General features: G+C 35.1%; 1 protein-coding gene across 1 annotated transcript in view; it reads left to right on the top strand.

Annotated features, from left to right (window-relative positions):
- LOC150108611 (tetratricopeptide repeat protein 37) overlaps positions 1 to 17,011 on the top strand; it is a 485,241-nt gene that overhangs the window by 169,076 nt on the left and 299,154 nt on the right. Inside the window, exons 15-16 of the mRNA XM_090416072.1 lie at positions 80 to 179; positions 12,570 to 12,622. Of these exons, the coding sequence (XP_090272198.1) occupies positions 80 to 179; positions 12,570 to 12,622 (153 nt within the window). The remainder of the gene's footprint in view (positions 1 to 79; positions 180 to 12,569; positions 12,623 to 17,011) is intronic.

Here is a 17,011-nt window from a genome sequence, read left to right as displayed (position 1 = left end):
TTGCAAAATTTTGATGGAAAAAAAGGAGATGATGGAGAGGAATGATTAAGTGTTTTCTTTTAATCTTTTTGACATGTAGAAAAGCCAGACAATGCTATCAAAAGGCATTTGAGCTTGATGTTAGTGATGAAGAAGCTGGAATGATGCTTAGCGATTTGTTGCACACTTTAGGTGAAGAGGTATGTATTCCAATTTGTCATTTATACCATTTCAGTATCAGTTGTGACATACACAATTAAGATGTTTATCATTTCTGCCAATTTAGCATTAGTTAAGATATCTAAGTCAACTATTATGTTGGAAATTGAATGGGGTATTAACAGCACTAAGAAAGGATTAAAAACTATTTTAATTCTTCTAATATATCATCTTGGTCACTGAGATATCTTCAATGTGTACAAATGAACATGTGAAACACACACAAAGGAAACAGTAATAAATTAAATGTGGATCTCACCTAAAGTTCTATCTAGGTGGGATACCTACTATGGGTGGTCATGGGCTGCCTAGGTTGTAAACTGGGATCACTGAGGATTAATGTTTCTGAAATTTTGGGAAGTTTCTTGCATTTTTATTTATTTAAATTCAGTTGATTTCTAAGTGTAGCTGCAGATTCCAAAAACAGTCTTTCTTTTTTAAAATTACCATGATGGAGTTTTTTTTTTTCTTTTCCAGAAGATCCCATTAGTAGTATTCAATACATGGTTTACAAGATCAGATTGACCATAGTCGTGATTGAAGATGCATGTTTTGTGTTCATCTATGTGTGGACAGTGGCTGATCTACCTGTCTGTTTGCTGTGAAGTATGCTAACTATCAGGAACATGACAGTGCCTTATAATAATAATAATATTTTATACATTCCAAGCATTGAGAGAGGAGGGAGCTGATGTTTAGTGAAAAGGATAAGGATAGCAAGTTTCCAGTGGGGCTAAAAAGCTGTGCAGAGGGTTGTATTTTTTTTAAAGATTTGGCAGTTTTTTCAGATGTATCTTGGATGTAGGGAGGGATAATGATGACATTGCTGAAATCCTGAAGAGAAGGTTGAAGATTGGGGGGGGATTATTATTTTTTAATTCTGTAAGAATTGTAACCACTAGATAAGAAGGATAAGAAGAAGATATCCAGAACTGATAGCAGAAGGAAAGAGTTCTAAGATATCAGAAGGAAAAACGTTTTTTAACAGTGTTAAGGTGTCATTCAAGGGAATATTGGTAAACAGTGAGATGTCAAAGCTTATCAATATATCTGTATTATTTATGTTAGATTTTCAATAGAGATTTTAAAATGAGTAGAGTTTTTTTTTATATGGGATGTGATAGTTTGCTAACTGGTTTGATAATTTATAGCAAGGGGAATCAGTAGCATCGCATCTACTGTTAGGTTTTGGGGGAGTGGGGAATTGGGCTTATGGATTTTAGGTAAACTGTATATCTGGAGGAGGAGGGGGGGAAGGAATTTAAGGGCTCTAGATCAATTAGCAAATAATTTTGCTGCCATTATTTTGCTAGATGTGCCTAGATGTAGTCCAGTAGTAGTAGTAAGTGGGTACATTGCAAAAGCCCGCAGTTTACAGAGTAGTTGGGCAAAATTCTCCATGATTATGGATTAGTAAAGAATTCATTATTGCATATTCAACATCTTTCCTTCCCAGTTTCGATTACAACAACCATGAAAAGTCAGCAGAGAAAAAGAGATGATTTACAGAAAAAAAAGCAAACCTTCCAGAATCTTCCGCATTCATTTTGCAGATTTACTTAGTCTTAATTCTATTCTTCCAGTTTTCCTAACTGGAACTCAAATTTCACCTTATTGCAGCATTGCTCATCTCGGTTTCCCAGTTAAATACCCTTCGATTGCTTTCATTTCAAAGGTGGCATTTTCGCATATTCTCACTCTGTTTTACCATGCCAGAGAATGACCAACTTGAAATCTCATTGTTTTGATCTTCTTTGGCTAAAATCTCTGCCTCATATTCTATCAAATTCATTGGCTGTTTCTGTTGTTCCTTTAATGATACCAGTCATACTAAACTTTTTGATTTACTTTCTTTAAATGCTGATTATTTATTTATTTTTATTTTTTTTGGCTTTTCCTAATAGAGAAGTTGGATATTTTAATGAAACTCTTCCATCTGGCTTTCATTATCCATCTGCACTGATCCAGCAGTTAGAAATGCTGAAACATTTGCTATCGTGAGTGATCTCACACAAATTGTTCACACGCTTAGATAGAATACACGATAATTCCAATCACTGGCAAAGCACCCAAGATCTCTTTCTCACTAATGAGCCTGCTGAGAATATCATGGATGCTGTTTGTCTTCTATGCAGTTACAACCATAATCTAGCATTCATTTCTTCACTCATATAGCAACACATGTTATCTGGTATTTTAAGAATGCCAAATGGGATGATCTTTGTGATTTTTTGTTTGGAATATTATTTGCAATCATCTGAATTGAAACAGTTGCACTGAATGCATTGCTGAAGCATTTCTTATTGGTATGAGTACATTCTTCTCCATTCTACTTTAAATTCTTTCCTTATCTAAGCCTTCATTCTCCAAGAAGTATGCAGAAGAGAAGAAATGATTATGACTTCTAGTCTTCTTCCCAAGCTGTTGGTCAAAACTTTTGTCCATCCATCCTTACTATGCAATATCCTAGCTTCTTACTTTCCCCAGTTTTTGCATTCATGATCTTGGGGAATGTGGTTTGTTTTTCCATACCCAGCATTCAATGACCCCCTTTGTTATTTTAACAGAAATAGATTAGATAAATCTTGTTCACAAGAAAAATCTTCTAGTCCTATTAGCATTTTTCTGATTGTTCTGAAGGTCTGTACTCCAGAGATGACTTGTATTCTATGTTACCTTTTTATTTTCCGATTCTTCTGGTACCTATCCTCTATCCAGCAGCTTGGAAATTAGCTAATATTCAGCTCATTGCTATGAAGAATGACAAACCTTTACCATCAAGTTACTATCCGTAATAAGTCTAGTTTAATCCTTTATCCAATTGTGAGCAAACAAAGTTTGCACTTGAAAGTATCTTCAGGACTGAGCTAAGGTGGTGCAACTCGTGGCAAAGGTGGAGGAAGATATCATCACTCCTCTCTCAGTATCTCCCATAATGCAAAGCACATCTCCTTGTGGATATGTGTATTGCTATGTGTAATGTGTAATGCTATGCATTAAGGGAAGGGCCACTACCCATACCGGTTTCGACCTTTATTGAGGTCTCACCAGTGGGAGCCAAGCCCAGTAGTGGAGACACCAAGGCAGAAGCAATGAGAGGTCATCTCCACCTATAGGAGTTGCCAAAAGGTGTACGACCTTATTATTAAATTACTCCAGATTCCGAGAAAGATGTTGAGAGTTTATTTTTCACTTGGTTAGACTATAATAAGTTTAGTTTAATCCTTTATCCAAGTGTAAGCAAACAAAGTTTGCACCTGAAAGTATCTTCAGGACTGAGCTAAGATGGTGCAATGACCTCTCATTGCTTCTGCCTTGGTGTCTCCACTACTGGGCCTGGCTCCCACTGACGAGACCTCAGTAAAGGTCGAAACCAGTATGGGTAGTGGCCCTTGCCTTAATGCATAGCATTACACATATCTGCAAGGATATGTGCTTTGCATTATGGGAGATACTGAGATAGGAGTGATGATAGCTTCCTCCACCTTTGCCACGAGTTGCCTTGGTGTTGCACTACCTTAGCTCAGTCCTGAAGATACTTTCAGGGGCAAACTTTGTTTGCTCACACTTGGATAAAGGTTTAAACTAAACTTATTATAGTCTAACCAAGTGAAAAATAAACTCTCAACATCTTTCTCTGAATCCGGAGTAATTTAATAATAAGGTTGTACACCTTTTGGCAACTCCTATAGGTGGGGATAAACTCTCATTGCTTCTGCCTTGGTGTCTCCACCACTGGGCCTGGCTCCCACTGACGAGACCTCAATAAAGGTCGAAATCGGTATGGGTAGTGGCCCTTGCCTTAATGCATAGCATTACACATATCCACAAGGAGATGTGCTTTGCATTATGGGAGATACTGAGATAGGAGTGATGATAGCTTCCTCCACCTTTGCCACGAGTTGCCTTGATGTTGCACCACCTTAGCTCAGTCCTGAAGATACTTTCAGGTGCAAACTTTGTTTGCTTACACTTGGATAAAAGATTAAACTAAACTTATTATAGTCTAACCAAGTGAAAAATAAACTCTCAACAAGTTACTATCTGGTTTCTCTTACCTCAGTTCTTTCAAAAGTAATGGAGGAAACCATTAGCATTCAATTTCTGCACTATCTGGAACCCACTGAACTAATAAATGATCACCACTGTGGACCCTGCTGCTCTCAGTAAACAGGGGTTGAGAATTTGGACATACACCATGGTAAAGTTTGGGGTTTCAGAAATGGTTGCCGTCTTCTGTCCCTAGCAATTTGATCAGGTTTGGCACAAAGGCACGTTAAGTAGGCTCTCATCATATAGTCTGACTTCTGAAACTGGATTGGCTGTTTTCTTTCTGTTCACATACATGTGATTGTGAATGAGACTTTCTATGAGACTGCCTGGAACTCCAGCATTATTTGACTGCTGCAAACCAAATCGACAGTTTTTCTCATTTTAGGACATTATTTTCCTGTTTCTCTTTTGACAAACCTTGCCATATGCAAGTCAACAAAACTTCCAGAATATCAGCTTCTGCAACTCTAATTGGTGATCTCCAAACCGTTCTTCAGCAATATCTGCTAACTTTGTATATATGAGCACTTATAAAATCTCTATCTCGTATCTTGCAAAAATAAACCATTTTATCAGTCTTACTTTTGAGAACAATCAAAGACTGTTCTCAAAATCTCTGGACAGGATGGGATTTTTTTTCTTGTTCTTACTCTAACCTTAGTATGAACATATTATAAATATTGCCTCCTCAAAAAGAGTGTTTTTTTCACTTTGCTTGAAGATGTTACTTTAGTCTCCTTCCATCTGGAGGGAGGCTGGATATGGTCCTCTCCCTTAACTTTCTAGTTCTTCCTGTCTTTAGCCAATGTCCACCATTTCATGTCAAACCTTTGTAGGTCATCCCTCTATCTTTTTCTCTGGTAACCTTCTTTTGGTATCCACCCGGTGTTTAATTTTGTCAACCTTTTGTCTGGCAGTCTTCTAATATGGCCAGCCCATCTCCATTTACATGCTTTATGTAAATGGAGATGGGCTGGCCATAGGTAAACACACTATCTATATATTCACTGGACATTCACAGATGCTGTATGGTCACTCCGACGCTCAGTGATGTGCCACACCAGGCCTTGCCATGTAGTCCTGTTGCTTGCTTTTCTGGAGACTTCGACTCTGAAGATTAGTTGCTCCACACACACCATGTATCGATCTCATTGATGGTCTACCCCTTCCTCTTTTTCCAGGAACTTTACTTTCTATTACTGTTTTGAGAAGTCCTCTTTCCATCCTTTCAATGTGTCCAAAATATTTTAACTTTCTTTTGTCAATATCCTTAAGGATCCTTAAAGTTCTACTGATCTTTTCTAACACCCATTCATTTATACACCTTTCAGTATATGATCCTCCACAGCCTTCTGTAGTACCACATCTCAAAAGCAAGTATCCTTTTCTTATCTGACTTCTTTAGGTTCCAAGTCTCACATCCATAAGTCACTGTTGGAAAAACAACTGCATCCAAAATCTTCAACTTTGTTCCCATGGAGATAGATCCATCCTTCCAGATTTTAGACAAATCTTTGACTGTTGTTTTACCATTCCTAATCTTCTTCTGAACAGCAATTCTTCACATTAATAATGGATCCCAGGTACTCACACTTGCTGACTTCAATTCTTTTTCCATTAAGGTAAACTTGTTTCTCCAGAGCTTCCCTTTTTGTATTTCCTTTGAGAACCATAATCTTTGTCTTGCTAGGATTTAGTTGAAGTTCTCTGTTATTACTGATCTTGTTAATTATGTCAAGAATTTGTCATAGTTCTTCCATATCATTACAAAGCAGTACTGTATCATCAGCATACCTCAGATTACTGATCAATCTACCTCCTATCCTAATTGCTGTCTTGAGCTTATCCAATGCTTCACACATGATGTCCTCCGTATATATACTAAACAAGTGAGGAGAAAGTAAACATCCTTGCCTTACTCCTTTTCCAACCTGAAGCCAATCAGTCAATCCAACACTTGTTTTTACTGTGGCTTTCTCCCTGTACAAGTTAGCTATCAACCAGATGGTGTGTTGAGGAAAATTCTTTTGTTGATTCGTTTCATTACTTCCCACAGTTTCACATGCTGAACACAGTCAGAAGCTTTAGAGTAGTTTAAGAAACACATTACCAGAGGAAGTCTAAATTCTTTATATTTTTCTATTATTTGTCTAAGGCAAAGGATCTGATCTCTGGTGCCCTTACCTTTCCTAAAACCTGCTTGTTCCTCAGGCATCTCTGCCTCAACTTTGGCCTCAATCCTATTTAGCATGATCTTCAATAAAATTTTGCTTATATGAGATACTAAACTAATAGTTCTGTAGTTGTTGCACACTTTCATATCTCCTTTCTTATGTAGTGGTATGAAAACAGACTTCTTCCAGTCTCTAGGCCATGATCCCGTCTCCCATATCCTTGTAACCAATCTATGAAACACTCTTATACCTCCATCCCCTGTGGCCTTAACTAACTCTGCTGGGATTTCATCTGCACCTGGTGCCTTATTACTGTTAAGCTGCTTAACTGAAGGAGGTTCCAAATCAAAATTTTCCTGGTGAGAGGACCCCTCCATATTTTCTTTATCCACTCTACTGTACAGTTCCTCACAGTATTCTTTCCATCTCTTTTTGATTTGCATTTCTTCTGTTACTAATGCTCCATTCCTGTCTTTGATGACATTCAATTTGGACTGAAAAGTTTGCTTTAAGTCACGAACTAAATAAAACATCCTTTTATAATTGAGCCTCCTCATCTGGAACTCTATCTCTTCACATTTATTAGTATAGAACTTTTCCTTGTCCTGCTTGATGGCTCTTCTGACTTCTCTGTAATCTCTTATATTCTCCAGTCTCTATGTCTCTTTAACTGCCTTCTTTTGATTAATTCCCATGTTGAATCTGCTATCCATGGATCTTTTGGTCTTCTTATTGGGCCAAGATACTTCTTGGCTGTATCCTGTATTACTATTAAGGTAAACACTAGAAATGCATATATTTAAAGAGTTTTCTTTTTAGGCATATAGATAAATCTCCTACCAGATAATCTTTATACAGCCAAAATGCTTTGTTTCCTTGTGTGATTCTTCTACTTTATTTCTTTATCTTGTTTTTCCTTTAAGCCAACTAATTAACCAAGGTAAATATAGTCCTCAATTTCAGTATGAAATCTGTTAATTTTTAGTTTGGTTTAATGTGAATTTGCCATCAGTTTGGTTTTAGTTAATCTTTAAACTTTTTTCCCCCTTCTTTGTCTATCAAGGTCATTCAGCATTTCCTGAGCTTCTTTATTTTATTTTTTCTAAAAAGAACAATGTCATTTGCAAAATGTAAATGATTGAGATTTTTTTCTATTGATGCTAATTTTATAGTTTTCCAGTGAGACTTTCTTAAAGACTTTTAATGTATCACAAAACAATTTGGATGATATAGGATCTTTTTGCCTTACTTCTCTACCAATACCAAATTCTTTTCCCCGATGTTCTAGTTTTATACTGGCCGTTGAGTTTTGATATATAGTTTTTAATTAATTGGATGTGCAGTCAACTTGTTTATAATGAGCACCACAGGACTGACCAAATTTCTTTGTTATAACCATTATTCACTATATTAGTGATGAGTTAAATCTGCCCCCTATTTTTTTTAAATTTTCAATAACTTGATAAAATAAAAGGGATTCAAGTATTAAAGAGAAAAAATATAATTAGATACCAAGGTATTACTTGTATGAATATGCTTGTATAAACTACAATACACTTAATATTAAACACAATTTATTTGTCTATAATTTTAAAACTATAAACTTAATACTAAAATCACATTATTTCTTCATAATTAAAAACAATACTAATTAATAATAAATATGATTTCAATTAGTTTTTTAAAAACTGGCATAACTGATGGCATATATCAATCCAGCCAATCATTTTTCAGTACAAAATTGTTGTTTCCAAATTGTTTAGCAGATTTTTCTGCCTGATCCTTCAAGATCAGACTGTCTGTTGAGAATCCAGTACTTTGTGTAGTGAACCATTGAAGCAATGCTTCATGAACATTTGTAAGCTTGCACTTTCTAGATTTTTTTATTTATTTTGGTTATGTTGTTTTCCAGTGTCGATATGTAAACATCTTTATTCTTTTGCAATGTTGATACTGTTGAAGAGGACAAAGAAAACGTTTGCAAACCGAGAGACACTTTTTTAGTAGACATGTTTCGGATGGAAGGGTTTGCTTTTAACTGATATGACAGCTGCAGCAGTGTTTGGGTAAAGTGAGGGTGGAGGGCCAGAGGCTAGACATTGGAGAGGTTGATAGTGAAGGATTGGTTCTTGAGGACAAGAGTAGGTTATAAACCAGACTGTTATCCAATGCAGGTGGTCATAAAAGCTGTCACTCCTTTCATTTTTGTCTATTCCAAGAACTACTCGAGCAATTAAGAATGTTTGCATAGTTACCATAATTTCACGCAAGTGCTCACTTTTATACGAGGGTGATCTGAAAAGTTCTCGACCTTGACCATAGATTGCAACACTATCGGGAAGATTTTTTTTTTACTAAGTTGGTACATCTGTCATAAGCATCCATGTGAAATTGCAAGCTATTCTATCAATTAGTTTGTTTTATACAGCTGCCTGAAGCAAAAGTGTTGACTGTCCCTTGAAATGGATAAAATTAAGTATCGTGCGGTTATAAAATTCTTTGTGAAAGAAGGTTTAACGGCAGAAGAAATTCATTTGCAGTTCATAAAAGTTTATAGGTACTCTTCTTCGTTTTCAACAAATAAGAAATGGGCTGCTGAGTTTAAACGTGGGTGTACCAGCCTTGAAGATGATCCATGTGAAGGACGTCCAAAAAAGTGTAACAGCACCAGAAATCATTGATCAAGTGCACTATATGGTATTGGATGACCAGCAAGTCAAAGTGCATCAAATTGCTGAGACTATAGTCATTTCAAAAGAATGTGTGGGATATTAGAAATTGTTAATTCTTGGCTACAAAGATTAATGAAAATTAACTATTACTTAGATATTGGTCAAGTGTAGGTGAATAACTAATTTAATTACCAACTAGTTTTGCCGGCTTATGCTGTCGGCTTCTTCAGGGTACAATCATGAAAGCAAAAGAAACGAAAATTACAAGCTATACGTTAACTGACAATTCTATTTCAATAACAAAATAGTAGTGCACATGAAACAATGCACGTGTCGTGGATACATGATTTACTTGTTGAGATGCATTTTGTAGTTTGCACTGAAGTTCGTTTCTTGTGTGTTTATTGATCTAATTAAAGTCTTCCATATATCTGGTAGGATTAAACCCTGATTCCTGTTGAGGTTATTTGTGGAACGAGCGACTGTAGCAGCTTCTTTGAAGATTCTTGAATGGTACTTTTCCTCTATATCTGGCATAAGACTTTTATTCCATTCAATAATGTGGTTGGTTGTAGAGAAGTGGGAAGAAAGGCCAGAAATATCTGGTCTGTTGTTTCTAACATAGCTGATGTGTTCCTTTTGTCTCACTTCGAAGCTTCTAAACATCTGACCAATGTAACTTGGACCACAGGAACAAGGGATGTTATAAACTCCTGCATGTTTGTAGAAAATATTGAAATCTTTTGGTGATCTTAGAAATTTCAGGATAGTTTCAACTGGGTTGAAGGTCACTCTAATATTGTGTGGTTTTAGGAGGCGAGCTAGTTTTTTGGAGATGGTACCAACGTATGGAATAGTTATAGTAATAAGGGATGTTATAGAATAAGGGATGTTCAGACTATGACAACAATCTCCTATCCACCATTTTCCTCCAAATTAGTCTGTTACTTGTCAGCACTACAATATTGTCATATCTAACATTTTGTGCTTTTAAGGCACTACTGACTGAATCAGTCCACCTAGACCTTGGTCTAACTCTTGTCTCTTTCCTGCCATCTTGCAATTAAACGCCTGTTTTATTAATCTTTCCTCACCCATTCTATTTAAGTGGCTACAGCACCTTAGCTTAACTCTACTTACACATTCTTGAATGCTAACACTGTCAAGTTCTTTTCTAATATTTTCCTTTCTAATATCTTCAGTTTTAATACGATTTTGCCATTGTTGCCATCTGTTTACTCCCCTAATTTTTTTGAAATGGTCTCTAATCTATGATCTGGTGCTTTATTTCTAATCCAACTCTCAGATCCATAACTACTGCTAGTTTGGTGTTTTGGCTAATTTCTCTTTTATTCCATATAAATTTATTCAGCTGGCTACCCATCATACCAGCTTTGCTTATTCTGTTGTCTCTTTCCAGATTTAACTTGCCCTTTTCACTGAAAACTGTGCATAAATAGCTGAAATAATAAAATTAGTTTAATCCTTTATCCAAGTGTGAGCAAACAAAGTTTGCGCCTGAAAGTATCTTCAGGACTGGGGTAAGGTGGTACAACACCAGGGCAACTCGTTGCAAAGGTGGAGCAAGCTACCAACACGCCTGTCTCAGTATCTCCTATAATGCAAAACACATCTCCTTGCAGATATGTCTAATGTTATGCAGAGACCTCAATAAAGGTCGAAACTAGTCTGGGTAGTGGCCCTTCCCTTAATGCATAACATTAGACATATCCGCAAGGAGATGTGTTTTGCATTATGGGAGATACTGAGATAGGAGTGATGTTAGCTTGCTCCACCTTTGCAACGAGTTGTCCAGTGTTGTACCACCTTACCCCAGTCCTGAAGATACGTTCAGGCGCAAACTTTGTTTGCTCACACTTGGATAAAGGATTAAACTTTATCTGATCTCTTTTTGAGTAAAGGTGAGTTAACCAGTCTCATACGGAGGTGGAGGTTTTTTTTCTCCTGGTGACTTGGGTTTTTCATCCTTCAAAACTGGCAAACTGGTCCTGCAAACACACATGGCTACAGTCATAAAATATACTACGGCAAGGAAGACAACAGGAAACCACCTTGCTCATAATCATCTCCCTAGTATGGTAGCATATACCATACCTACCCCCACCAGCTGTATGGCTGAAGGAATAGGATAGGATAACAAAAACATATATATTTGAAATTGTGGACATTTATGCTGATTATTGGAAGACTAGAAAGTGTTTTTAATGCTCTAATGCACTAAACATTTTGATTGTTTATTGATATAACATCTTAGTTTATTTTTGCCTACTTAATCCAGAAGCAGATCAGAGAGTTTTCAAAATTATTCAATTGAAATAAAAATTAAAAATTTTTCTGTGGTTATAATGGTTGTTAATTATTAAAGCATGAAAAAAATGCAACTACAGAACCCTACACATGTAATGTTGTTATTATTTCTTTGGCATCTCCGTGGAATCAAAAACTCATTCAGGGAAGCTTGTACTAACCATACTCACCATTATTCTTACAATACCTATCATACCTCTCTTTGATCTTATTCACTGACAAAGCACCCACAACTGCCTCTGGTAACCACCCATTCACCATCATCCAAGTAGAAAATCTAGTCCTTCACTCATCTCCTCATCTCTGGATTCTCTCAGTCATATCGAAAATCTGGATGACGCAATCCAGATTTGTGTCATCTGAATGGGGTCATATTAAATTCTCTTAAAGAAGCATAATAACCCATCCTTGTCACAGAGTAATTCAACATCCATGTAACTTGATGAGCTATTTTGACCACTTTTACAATATGTCTTCTAAAGTTCAATTCCCTCTCCATAACAACCTCCAAATCCCTTATCGATTTCCTGTAGCACATGACTTATGATCTCTTCATCCAAAGTGCACGGCCTTTTACTTTACCACGTTAAACTGGTAGCTGTAATCCTTCCCATACTGTTAGCTTATTTGTCATTCTGCAGTATCTCTGTATCATCCTTGATTATTACTCTTCCTAGTTTTAGATGCTCAGCAAAAATTTGGATATGAAATAATTTCTTACATCATTGATATTTAAATTAAATAGCAGCAGCCAAAGTATGTTGTCTTGTGATACACCACTGATCTCTGTTTCCTCCTGGATTCAATTTCTCCCCATGTACTATTCTTTAGTATCTCTCCATCAGCCACCTGTAGGTTATAATTTTCCATTATAGAGAAATCTCATCCATATAAGGGTAGAAAAATATAGTAATACAATTAACTTAAGGTTCTGGATGTATAAAAAATAAAGAAAATATAAAGGATTATGATATATTTTGCTCATATGCTACTATCAGTTCCCCTAATAAAATATCACATTCATTATGCCCTACATCATTTATTACATAATGTATAATGATATGTAGATAATGATATTGTTTAATGTTTTGCTTTTAGTGTTTTGTGTATTTCATATTATTCTTGCTTATCATGATTGTTTTAGGATGCCAATTTGAATGTGTTAAAACTGGCAACAGACCATACGTCGCCATCTAGGTAAGATTATAAAATGAATTCTCATATTTAGTATTACTTTATTATTTTGAGATAGAGCTGTTTAGTTTCAGAAAGTAAAAAAAAAAAATAAAGATATTTCACACACACAATTTGCTATATAAAATGCAATCTTAGAATTTTTATAGTTTCAAGACATTAAATATTTAAATGCGAAAATATACCTCATTCTATGCATTAAATAAACCTTGATGGCTACTTTAAAATTTAAGTAGTTAAATTTTATATATTTCTATACCTGAATTTTTTTTTTTAACCAAGACAAACCTTAAGACTTAAAGAGCTGTCATACTAGTCTAGAGAAAGCTTTTACAAACATCCATGCCCAAGGTGGGATTTGAGCCCAAACCCTGTTGATTGGAGAGCAGGTGTGCTATTCACTTGGCTAACCAGGCCAGCAATTTCTATATATGAATTCTTTATTTCATACATATGAATTTTTATATATGACATATATATGATGCTATTTCTATTGAATTATGCATAATTAGATAATTACTAAATTATTATTTTGGTGTTTGTGTAATCCATCATGACCCTTGTAAATGTAGAAAATAACAAATTAATTAATATGATTTATGTATTATTTGAATAGCTTAGGAATTGATGTTTCCGATAGCAGAAATTTTTTCATACTAGAGGGCTCTGGAACACTGACCTCTAGTATGAAAAAATGAAGTATATGCTAAAGTGGCACTGCTGTGCATTGGATATGTGAATTTCATTACTAATATACCACTACTCTTGGTTTCATCTGTCAGATTTGCACATTTCATTAATAAAAAACTTAATTTATGTGTGTGTGTGCATTGCCTTTTTTACCAGTGATAGTATTCAAAAAAGTGCAATACAGCATGATGAGAATAATCATAAATTTTATAATAAATAACAATAAATCAGAATTAGGTGAAATTTTCACAAGTATTAATTTTTAAAATTGACACAAATTAATGAATTCATGTCATGCTGATTTCTGATATCAGAATTTCTGTTTTTTAATACAAATTATTGTTTGTTGTTATTTGATTATAGAAATTTATTTATTTCATATGGGGTTCCCGGAGCTCTCCTAATGAGGAATTAAGTATGTATTTTATGCTGTAGATCCGTGTGTTCATGGGCCGGTTTGCCTGTTCTGAGGGACAAAACACCTGAGTTTCTCTGTGAAAAAACCCTCCACTTCTGTATGAGACTGGCTAACTCACCTTTAGTTGAAAGAAACCAGAATAAAGGTTCCTCATGTCTTGGATGGGATTTGAACCCAGGTCTTTCCAACCAAAGGGATCTATACCGACTGAGCTATGGAAGCTCTTTAGAAGTTTATAAATTATTGCATCAAATGCACAAATTAATAATTATAACCAATATCTATTGTTTGGGATCTGTGTTTGTAAAATATGTTGAGAAACTTTTCATTTTATAGTGTAAACCTTTGTTTACTTTTATTTCATTAAGTTGTTGAAGCTTTCTTCTTTTAATGCTATTTTTTTTTCTACCTTAATATCTTTTGCATGTGCATATTCTTTTTAATTGTAAACTTTTGTGTTAATATTAAGAATTTAATATTTTGCATTCCAAACAAGCACAGTTAAGTTTTTATTTTAATTTTTCCACTATTCAGATTTGGTTTTTCCATATGCATTATTTATTCTTAAAAGAATAATAATAATCTTTTAATTGTAAACTTTTGTATTAATTTTAAGAATTTAATATTTCACATTCCAAACAAGTACAGTTAAGTTTTTATTTTAATTTTTCCACTAGTCAGATTTTGTTTTTCTGTATGCATTATTTATTCTTATTAATAAAACTATTCTTGTCCATGGTACTTATGTACTATTTGTAGGTGAGATGGATATTCCCATCTATCCTAGTCTCCTATCCTAGGAGCTTGACTGCCACGATGCGACTCATGGTTAACTATGGGCATAAAAACATGTGGTGAGGACCATATCTCTTCCACATATTGTTGTAAGTGTTCATAACTGTAAATCCGTGTGTGTTCACGAGGCCAGTTTGCCTGTTCTGAGAGATGAAAAACTCAAGTTTCCAGTGGGAAAAATCCTCTACCTCCATATGAGACTGGCTAACTCATCTTTAATCGAAAGAGACCGATAAAGGTTCCTCACGTCATGGACAGGAATCAAACCCAGCCCTTTTCAACCAAAGAACTTTTATACCTACAGAACTACAGGGACTCTTGAGATGGATACTAAAAAATGCTAAAAAAAAAGAAGCAACAATTATGCTACTTGTGTGCTTATCCAAAAATTATCATAGCATTTGCTATTCTACTAAAATTAAAAAAAAAAAAAAAAGAGAGAGAGAGAGAGAGAGAGAGAGAGATGAATTACAGCATTTGTTTTACTACTTGGAAAACAAATAATTATCAAATTGTTATTATTTGATAATCAGAAAAAATAAAGTTTATAAGAACCTGGAGTGAAGCCTAATTAAATGTGATGATTATAAGAATAATTAACATGATCATATATTATCCTGAATTTTGACAATAAAAATACTTAATGCTATTTTATTTATATTCATAAAGCAATCGTCATCAATTTCCCGATATGTACAATCAGGATGTATTCAGCTATTATGACAGCACTATATGATTAATCCTTTCTTTTAGTGTTGCACTGTGATCAGCATTCATTTTAGAATTAATTTTAAAAATGTATGGAATTTACAACCATGTTAAAAAAAAACTTTTTTATTATCCAGACGTTTCGATCGTCACATCAAGATCATCATCTGGAGCATACATCAATATACAAAACAAGCTGAGTTACATTATTAACTGTAAGCTAAAGAAACAATGCTTTGATCACATGTTATTCTACTGACATGACCTCTAGTGAAAAAAAATAAATAAAAAATTCAAATTATATCAAGTTAAATTCTATTTACAATGAGTGTTGTGTCGTTATATATGCAAATTGACTTAAATCGTATCTATCAAACTTTCTATGCAGTTGCTCTAAGTACTGGCCTGGATTTTTGGTCCTATCTCCCTTTTAGGCATAAATACATTTATATTTTTTAATGACTGCGCCAGTCAATTCCCTATAATAATAAAATGCACTATTCAGGGAGAAATTTCCAATAACCCAAATATATAACTACTTTCTAACTCCCTCAGTCAGTCGTGGCAAAATCTCTCAACTTAACTTTACCCTCTTGCGACAGGTTCGTAATTTTAGAGTGGTGAGTTGACGCTCTTAGTCAGGCAAGACTCAGATTGAGGTAAAAAAAATACATGTTTATTTTACAACTTTAAATACACTATACACATATATAAGTTCACTCTTGCTAAGATTACAATTATACATAAAAGCTAAGTTAGGAAACTTGATTCTTTCAAGGGCTGCCTAATGCATGCAAAATATGATATCTAGTAAATTGCTAAACTTAATCTTCATTAGCACAATTCACTCATCTAACAATTCCCTCTATAAATCTGGGGACACTAAGTTAAATTATCATTAGTTTATGGCTCATAATTCCTCTCTCTACAATTCTGTTAAACTCTTTTAAACAATCTTGATATCTGGCTATAGCCTACTGGAACAATTACTTAAGAGTTCACTAGTTAATATTGTCCTGACATTTCATACTTCTTGCATCTAAATTTCTTCATACACACAGGCTCCCAAAATATAAATAACAAACGTTTACATTACCTTCACTCGATTACGGAATGGGTCTGCTGGTTAATACTGTTGTGGAAGTACCCGAGGTTCGATTCCTTGTTTGGATTATGCACGGCGTTAAATTCCTGCCAAGTGGCTATCCTCTATCCGCTCATTGGCTACCTTTATCATCTGAGGACTTTACGGGAACATCTACGACATAGCACCAGCTTATAATGAAAGTGTTAGCTGCGTCACGCCGGAATTCCGCCTGTAGTTTCATGGACTGCCCGATTCAAACTTCCCGCTGCCACGCATCCTCGCCCATTGTTCTGCCCGGAAACCACTACCTCGATTGGACCTCCTCATGACCTCGAATCCTGGAAAAAAATCCTTTCCTCCTCCTTCTCCTGCAATCACTTATATCATTCATCACATAGCGTCCCCTATTTCCTCCTGAAACTCCTTTGCAGCGATATGCTAGTCTCGATCTCCGATGATGTCAGCACTTTTTCTGTGGTTGGAATCACGGAACTGTTATTACGCACACCTGTTCCTAGTATTATGCAGCCTCAAGTGCTTACACTAACACCAAACCTTCGGACCCACTCTTAAACTTTGTTTAGTGGAATATTCAAGTTAATTTCAGCTGCACTGTATAATACTAAATTTTGATTTATAATTCATTTAAAAAATCTAAATAACACAGTATAATTCCAATCTGTTATACTTCTTT

This window comes from Typopeltis vanoorti, chromosome 3 (assembly GCF_054136105.1).
Source record: "Typopeltis vanoorti isolate ZY-2024b chromosome 3, IOZ_Tvanoo_1.0, whole genome shotgun sequence".
In the NCBI taxonomy this organism is placed as follows: domain Eukaryota; kingdom Metazoa; phylum Arthropoda; class Arachnida; order Uropygi; family Thelyphonidae; genus Typopeltis; species Typopeltis vanoorti.
This window is presented reverse-complemented; position numbering and strand designations above follow the sequence as displayed.